Source organism: Dromiciops gliroides, chromosome 5, assembly GCF_019393635.1.
Source record: "Dromiciops gliroides isolate mDroGli1 chromosome 5, mDroGli1.pri, whole genome shotgun sequence".
NCBI classification, from domain to species: domain Eukaryota; kingdom Metazoa; phylum Chordata; class Mammalia; order Microbiotheria; family Microbiotheriidae; genus Dromiciops; species Dromiciops gliroides.
In genome coordinates, this window is record NC_057865.1 from 101748068 (window position 1) to 101756500 (window position 8433).

Below are 8433 nucleotides of genomic sequence, written 5' to 3' on the forward strand. Positions count from 1 at the left end.
CAATGCAATCATGGTAAAGGAGGAAGTAAAACTTGCCTCCGATGGGGGCCGCAAAGCAGCATCCCACGCCCACTGCACAGGCTGACACCAGGAGATCAAGCTGCCCAGGCACGGTCTGCAACAGAGAAGCAGGCAGGACAGGGCAGGAGAGGGGAGGGGGTCCAACACGGGGAAGGGTCCACCAAGGGGTGGGATTAGCAGAGGAGGGAAGTTGGATGGGGCTCTAAAGGGGCAGGACAATATAGGGAAGAAAAAGGGCTTGTTGGGGAGTGACATGGCAAGGGGTCACAAAAAAAGAGAGAACAGACACGGGGACAGGCACAGGCTAGGGCAGAGGAAGGATGTGATGGCTTGAAGGGCCACGGATTTGGGGGTTAAGGCCTGGGTTAGTGCAATGCCTCTCCCTCCCTCCCCCCAACACCCCACTTAGCATCACGGCCAGCCCAGAGCAAAGGCGATGCTTTCCTCCCTCCCCCCACCCCCCAATATTTGTCTGGCCCCATTATAGCAGCTAGCCCAACTCCCCTTTCCCAGGCCAGCCTCTTCCTCGTCCGACCTCCCAATCCTTACCTCATACACGCCGCAGAACATAGACATGAACTTGCTTAGGACAGCAGCACAGATGCTGGCAATGTGCACAAATGGGCCCTAGGGGAGAATCATGAAGAAGAGGGAGGGAGAAAGAGGTTCTGAGGTTAATGTTGGACAGCTATCCGGTGCCGAAGAATTCCAATGTCAGCTTGTTCCCCATGTTTCTCATTATACCTCGTGTCCTCATGACGCCCCACCCCTGTCAGTGCGACTCCAGTTAGGTCCTTTTTTCCTCTCTGCCACCCCCTCACAGCTCTCCCCTAGCTCTTACCCTGTTATCAGTTATGCCTACCTCTTTGCCCACAGGGATGCCACTTCCTAGACCAGCAGTCAGTGCAATGACCTTGGCCACAAAGGCCTTAAGGGTGAGATATTCCTTTAGAACTACCCCACGAAGGATGGTCTTCATCTCAGGGATTCCAGAGCCTGTATGTGGAGAGCGACAATTAGCACAAGGCTGACCCTGAGATCTGATGGGGATGTGCTGGCCAGAAGGGGAGTCTAGTCATGAGGAACCAGTGGGGACTGGTAGGAAATGGAAGGGAAAGAATCAATAGTAGATTCAGGGGGACTGGGACATGAGCGTTCAGGAATGGGGAGAAGGAAGAGCTCTTATTAATGGCCTATGGATCAATGGAGTGGATGTTTTGAGAGAGCTGAAGCAAAAGTCTAGTGGGAAGGACTCACCAACTGCCTGTGGGGAGATGAGGTGGCAAAAGAGGGCACTGAAGAGGATGAGGGTGAGTGGGAAGGTGACCCAGGCCAGGTACTGAAGGGCGAGGTTGGGTTTCATCTGGTAGTATGTCCACTTGTAGGCTGGGGAGGCATAGGCAGACAATCAGATATGGAGAACAGACAAATATACATCGATTGATAGATGAAAAGGTAACCACAGCTTGAAAGATACTGATGAGGTTAGGATTTCAGGTACGGAAAGGGACGGGAGAGGGCAGTGCTGGACTATCGTGTTAGGGCATTAATTCCCTCACTCATGATATAAGCCCATCTTGGGTCAGAGACCCAAGAAACATGAAGAATCATAAAAATTAGAGCTGGCAGTCATCTTAGAATCATCCTGTCCCCTTTAAGGATGGAGAGGGGACGTGAAGTACAGGGCAGTTCCAGAAAGAGATTTAGGATCTGGGGTCTGGGAACTGAAAGAACTGGGGGTCCAGTCCTCACGTGTTGTGGTCGGGGGACAGACACACCCTGCAGACTCTTGGCACTGACATAGTCCATGCTCCAGCTAACCAGCGCCATGACCAATCCCAGCAACACCAGGAAGATCCAGTCCTCTCCCAATTTCCTCCGCACAATTTGTCCCATTCGATGGACACAATCTGAGGGAGAGGAAGATCAAGGTGGGTCAGCTTCAAGTAGACAACTGGAAGAGCCTCAGTGGTGCCCCCTCTGTTTTGCCTTCAGTGCCATTCTCTCTCTTTCTTGCTAGAGGTATCTGATTGGTGGTACCTGGAGTCAGGAAACACTGAGCTCAACTCCACCCTCAGAGACTTAATAGCTGTGTGACCTTAGTCAAATTGCTTAACCTCTGTTTGCCTCAGTTTCCACAACTGCAAAAGGGGGATAATAATAGCACTTTCTTCCCAGCGTTGTTGTGAGGATCGAATAATGATTATTTAAAAAATAAAGAGATAGTGGGGGCAGCTAGGTGGCACACTGGATAGAGCACCGGCCCTGGATTCAGGAGTTCCTGAGTTCAAATCCGGCATCAGACACTTAACACTTATTAGCTGTGTGACCCTGGGCAAGTCACTTAACCCCAATTGCCTCACTTTAAAAAAAAAAAAAAAGAAACAAACCTAGATTCCAGTCCTGGTTATGACACTTATTAGGTGGATGATCAACCCCCCAATTTCTGTGCCTCTGTTGATACCAAAATCCCTTCTGCCTCAGTCCCCACTACCTTGGCATTTGGAATGGTGATCTTCCTCACTGCTGTCCATGGCAAAGCTATAGGCCTTCTGCCTGGGACTTGCCATGTTCCTTTCCTTGCTAGAGAAATCCAAGGGTTGTTCTGGGTGGTGACCATAAAGCTGGTAGGAGAGAAAAGAAGCAAATTAATTTCTTCTCTTCACTTAAGAAAAGGGAAAGGGAGTACATATGTTCCTGGAATGATGGTTCTCAAAGCCTCCCCGGAGGTGTGCAAGAACATCCATTTGGTTGGGGTGGTGGCAGGAATTAGAACTGAGGACAGCCACAGAGCAGTTCAGCATAATGACAACCTTTGCCCAGTTCTGGGCTCTCCTTCCCCCTGCCATTGTCCATCGTGAACACTGAAAGTCAGCCACCCACTGGACCTCAGGCAGTCAGGAAGGTGAGAATCGCCTGGGCTTGACTCACCCCATTAATGTTGCACAAGCAGCAGCTCCCCAGAACTGGGCATAGGTGCCCTTCCATACCTGCTCAGGTTCTTCTTTCCCCCTCCCATCCTATCCTCAGGATGGGGGCGGGGTGCAAAGAGGCTTATAAGAGACTAGAAGAATCTGCAGCAAGGACAATCGGAGAGGAGCTGGTACAGCAAGCAAGAGGTGAGGCAATGTTTTGGGGGCTACTGGGGCTGCCTGTGGGCTTGGTGCTCAAATAGCCATACAAAAAACTCTCTTGACCCTGCAATATGCTCCTAAGACCCCCACCCCCCCCAAAAAAAAACCCCACCTTGCCTTAATGGACAATTCGGAAGAAAAATGGAAGCAAAAAAGGCTATTCGCCACTAGGAAATCAGGAACTACCTGGGCATCATCAGCTTGGACCTGAGATCTGTCCTTCGGAGACCTCAGACCACTTCCCCAATGATGGAAATTGCCTACATTTATCAAAACCTTAGCATAAGTGATGAATGGGATTGAAAATGAGTGTTTGATTTACTTAAGTAGAAGCAACAATGTTTTCTTTCAGTTGGACCTACAAATCTTTTTTTAAAAATTTAAAAACTTTATTTTACTTAAGACTGGGTCTCTCTACTTTACTCAGGCTGGAAATATAGCAGCCACTCATAGGCCTGACGCCCCTACTGATGGGCCAGGGAGCTTTGAACGGCTCCATTTCCACCTTGGAAGGGTAATTGGGGAGGAAAAGGGAATAAACATTTATATAGTGCCTACTATGTACCAGGCCACTGGGCTAAGTGCTTTAAAAATATTATTTTATTTGATCCTCACAACTCTTCCAGGTAGGTTTGATTAATATGCCCATTTTACACTGAGGAAACTGAGGCAGATTAAGTGACTTGCCCAGGGTCATACAGCTAGTGTCTGAACACAGATTTGAATTCAGGTCCAGCACTCTAAGCACTGTACCACCTAGCTGCCTCAATAGGCAACCTGATTGCCCTCCGATCCTTACCATTTTAATGCTGAACTTAGGATGGACCCACATTGGTTTAGCCCTCTGCAGCTCAGAAGTTCAGAGCTCAATACATCCACCAGCCTCAGCCTTAGGCTCGGCTGGAATTACAGGTATACACCACTATGTATGCCTGGCTCTATATATGATTGTAAGACATCTTCTTCCAGCCATTATAGGTATTAAAAATCAATAACTTGAATGTAGACCCAGACCTTTGAATTGCTGCATCAGAAACTGTTAAACCAAAAGAGTTTTTAAGATAATGTCATATATTCAATCACTCATATTTTCAGTGAGAGCAAAATGTTTTAGTACTGTTAAAGAAATCAAACAAAAATTATTTAAAATATTGTTTATTTATCTCGATCCCATTTCTCTTCTGTGTACATTTTATAAAAACATGTTGGTACAGCAGCTGAAGCATAAAATTTATAAATATACATATATTGTAGATGAGTCATTATTTCTTTTATTACTGATGGAGTATGCAAGCAAAGAAGTTTGCCATTGTATTAGAGAGCAAACCCTGAATAGTTTTTGTCTTTGGATCTGCATCACCTAGGATGGTGCCTTGTACATAATAGGTATTTAATGTTTGTTGGGTTGAGGCAGATGGAGAAAGAGAGATAGAGCCACCCACAAAAATAGAAGAGGTTGAAAGTATGGGCTTCTTCAACCCCGTAAAAGCAGATATCAGTAGTTGAGGCCACCGTTCATCCATATATCCATTTTTTATTTTCTACTTCTAACTCTTCCTCCATCTTTAATTGTCCACTCTTACCCTTTGCTCATTCATTTCTAATTTCTTCCTCTCCACTTATTCCATGTCTTCTGGCCTCTGTCTTTCCTATCCCTGCCTTTGTCTCTTTATCACCATCTTTGTCTATCCACTCTTCTTCTTTTGTCATCCATCCCCCAATTTCTTTTTGCTTTGCTGGGCCTGGAGTCATCTTCCTGAGTTCAAATCTGGCCTCAGACACTAGCTGTGTGACCCTGGGTAAGTCACTTAACTGTTTGCCTCCATTACCTCATCTGTAAAATGAGCTGGAGAAGGAAATGGCAAACCATTTCAGCAATTTTGCCAAGAAAATCCCAAATGGGGTCACAGAGAGTCAGACATAATAGAAACAACTGGACAAGAAGAAGAAGGCAGGAAACATTGAGTGTTGAAGTCGTCTTTTTTTTTTCTTTTCTGGTCCAAAACACATAAAGCTGTGGGCTCTACTCAGCCATATCAATTAGATACTTTTACCTAATATTAAAACATAGGCATCTCCCCAACTTCTCTCCCAGTAGAATCCTTCAAGATCCTTTCCCATTTCATTATCCTATCCTGTCAGACCATTCTGGCTTATAAAATTTTACTATATTTGCTTTGGTGTATGTAGCCTCAACTGTCCTGTTGTTTGCCCTTTGTTCTCGAAGAGGACCATGACATCAAGGCAATGTCATGACTTGCAGTAAAATGGATTTAGGTGAGGCAAGGCTGTGCAAAGTCACCAGCCTCACTCTCTCCTCCAGAGCCATCTGGATCCATTGGCAAGATATCAGGATGACTGAAGATGGCCCCAGATGTTTAAGACAATTGGGGTTGTAATTTGCCCAAGGTCACACAGCTAGTAAGTCTCTGAGGTGAGACTTGAACTCAGGTCCTCACAACTTCAGGGCCAGTGCTCTATCCACTGCACCACCTAGCTGCCCTAGTTTGCCTATGAAGGCAAAAAGAGATAGTACGGGGGTGCTTCCATCACTCATCCCCCCCTCCCCTCACTTCTGTTTTCCACTTAATCTTTCCCATCCTTCTCTCTGTGTCCATAGATCCTGGTGAATCAGTAACTCAGAACAGGAACATGTTCCACAGCTGTCAATCCACTTTTCCCCAGAGTAAGATGAGTAGTGATGGGCTCTCCATAGCCGAGGAACCCTTTACCCTAAAGGTCCCACCATCTAGCAGATGGGATGAGGTTTCTGAAAGGGACCAAGGGGGGTTGTTCAGCAAACCACCTACCTACCACCCCAGTGTCAAGCCCGTGTGTGATGGCGAGGAGATACAGATCCCGACATTCCTCCTGCTACCAATGGGACCTGGTCAGTTCAGGCCATAGGGTTGGTTCTGAGAGCCTGGGGTATGAGAGATCAGGTTTCACAATAAAAGCCACTGAGTTTGGAAACTTAAGCTCACAACCCCTGACAGAAACCCAGACCTTCCTAGGGGCATCCTATTCTCTGCATTGGGGTTAATTACTGGGGCAGTGCCAGCTTCTCCTCCCTCACAGGCGGCTCAAATAGCAAAGTCCAGGCTGGTAAAACTGAACCCACTTCCCAAGGCTTGCTGCTTAACTTTCTTTGGCCCTGATGCTTCATTTCCCCCGGGTCCCAGGCTGAGGGGGAAGTAGGTGTGTACAGAGGGGAGGGAGCATTGACATCAGACCCTGGGTGGGAGGAGATTAAAAGAGCTAAATATGTACCCTTTGGCTCAGTGCTAACCTCTCACATCAAGAGAGAGAAGAGAGGAGGGCAGGGAATGGGAGAAATCAACACTCCAGCCCGATTTTCCAAGACCTTTCAGAATCTCCCCTCTTTTCTGGTGTGCTCCAGCATCCCGGCCGCCCGTGCTTTCATTCCTGGACAGGCCGGCCTCTTCTCTTTTCCCAGAAATAAGTCTTTCTTTAGGCTGCTCCCCTTGCTGAAATGCTACATCTTTCAGAGACCCAGCATAAGTGGAACTATTTTCCATAAAGCGTCCTTTGACCATTTCAACCTTTAAAAGCAGAGAATTTCAAAGTCAAAAGGAACCTCAGGGGCCACCTCAGCCACACTGTTGATAATGGCTGACAATTAGAGTCCTTCACTTGGTTTACAAAGCACTTTGATAGACATGATTTCATCTGATACACCTGTGTAGGAGATAAGTGGGAGCAGGTGCTTATCCTGATTTTCAGATGAGGAAACTGAGGCTCAGAGAAGATGAGGTTGTACAGCTGGGAACTAGGGGAAGCTGTGCAGCCTCTGCCCCCTCAAAAACACCGTTATACTTTCAGTTGGTATCACAGTTCATCACTTAATTATATTCGGTCTCGTGGAGTTTTCTACTATTTAAAATAGGCTTCTCTTGTCTCTCCACTAAACTGTTTTCTCATGTTGGAGACAAAGTGGGTATTCAAACATATTTTTAAATTTATCAGTAGAACAACAGAACCCATGGCCCTCTGACTATAGCTCCAATCCCTTCCCCTGACATTAGGGCAAATTTCACACTGATCTTTCTAACCAATGACTTTGTTTCTTTCCTCTCTCCTGCACACTGAAGTGATTTTACCACATCACTGATTTTTATGCAGGTGCCCCCACAAAGCCCATAGTCCTGCCATCAGGAAGCCCTGAGAAATTTCCAGAATCAGTGACTCTGTGGGCACCTATAGCTGCCATGCGACCTGGACAACCCACCCTCTTTGGTCCTTCCTAGGTCCCCTTCAGCCCAAGGCAATTTTTGTTTGTCCAGTGAAATAAAGTACTCCTCACTGTTGGCTTCCTCTTTTTTTTTCCGCTGTTCCCCCAAAAGCCTTCATTAATATATTGTCTTCCTTACTGAGCCCCACTTCCATTTTTCTTTCCTACTCTCTCTTTACTCCACATTTTCTGCCATTTTTCACCTTCCTTATTCAGTCATACTTACTTGCCAAACCACACAATTCCTTCTCCCAGGAAAATTCCACAACTGAGTTGGTTCCTTTCCCAAATCCTGATTTGTTCCTCCCTCTAGCTATATCTGTCTTTGTTCCAACTGTCTTTTGTAGGCTTCCTCCTCACCCCTCTACCTCCAACTTGTGTACTGACATGCACTTAGGAGTTATCCATCCCTAGTGAGGGCTCCCTCTTCTAAATCCTTATGACACTATATCATTCATTTCACACTTCAATACTGTCTTGTATTTTCTTTTTATTCATATACATGCAGTTTCTCTCAACTAGACTGTAAGCTCCTCATGAGTATGGGTCATACCTTGGTATCTTCCATAGTAGCAAGTGTAATGCCATGGATGTTGTTCAGCCTTTTCAGTCATGTCCGACTGACCTCATTTGGGGTTTCCTTTGGCAAAGACACTTAAGTAATTTGCCATTTCCTCCTCCAGCTCATTTTACAGAGGAGGAACTGAGGCAGGCAGAGGTTAAGTGACTTGCCCAGGGTCACACAACTAGGAAGTATTTAAGGCCATATTTGAACTCGGGAAGGTGAGTCTTCCTGACCTGAGGCCTGGCATTCTATCCACTGCACCACCGAGCTGCCCTAATACCAAGGAGAGGTGTTCCATTGACATCCCTCTTCAAATAAGGCAAGTTTGCTACATTATCTTACATTGGTGGATCTGAAATATGGCCATCTAATTAGTTTCTCAACCTTCTCCGCTTGTGTTTTATTTCTGGGGGTGGGATGTCCATAGGAAGTAACAGTAGTTTCTACAGCTTGCATATATG

The 8433-nt window shown here is 46.3% G+C and overlaps 1 protein-coding gene across 5 annotated transcripts in view; it reads right to left on the reverse strand.

The window, feature by feature from the left end:
- Positions 1–8433, reverse strand: part of CLCN1 (chloride voltage-gated channel 1) — a 36241-nt gene that overhangs the window by 25841 nt on the left and 1967 nt on the right. For 4 of the 5 annotated variants that reach the window (XR_006353199.1, XM_043965568.1, XM_043965569.1 and 1 more), the window contains exons 2-6: positions 2516–2645; positions 1800–1931; positions 1279–1407; positions 884–1017; positions 571–648 (exon numbers count right to left, since the gene is read on the reverse strand). Coding sequence is in view for 4 of the 5 variants with exons in the window: in XM_043965568.1 (XP_043821503.1) it covers positions 571–648; positions 884–1017; positions 1279–1407; positions 1800–1931; positions 2516–2645 (603 nt within the window). In the remaining variant the exon portion in view is untranslated. The remainder of the gene's footprint in view (positions 1–570; positions 649–883; positions 1018–1278; positions 1408–1799; positions 1932–2515; positions 2646–8433) is intronic. The other variant, XM_043965570.1, reaches the window with a different exon arrangement.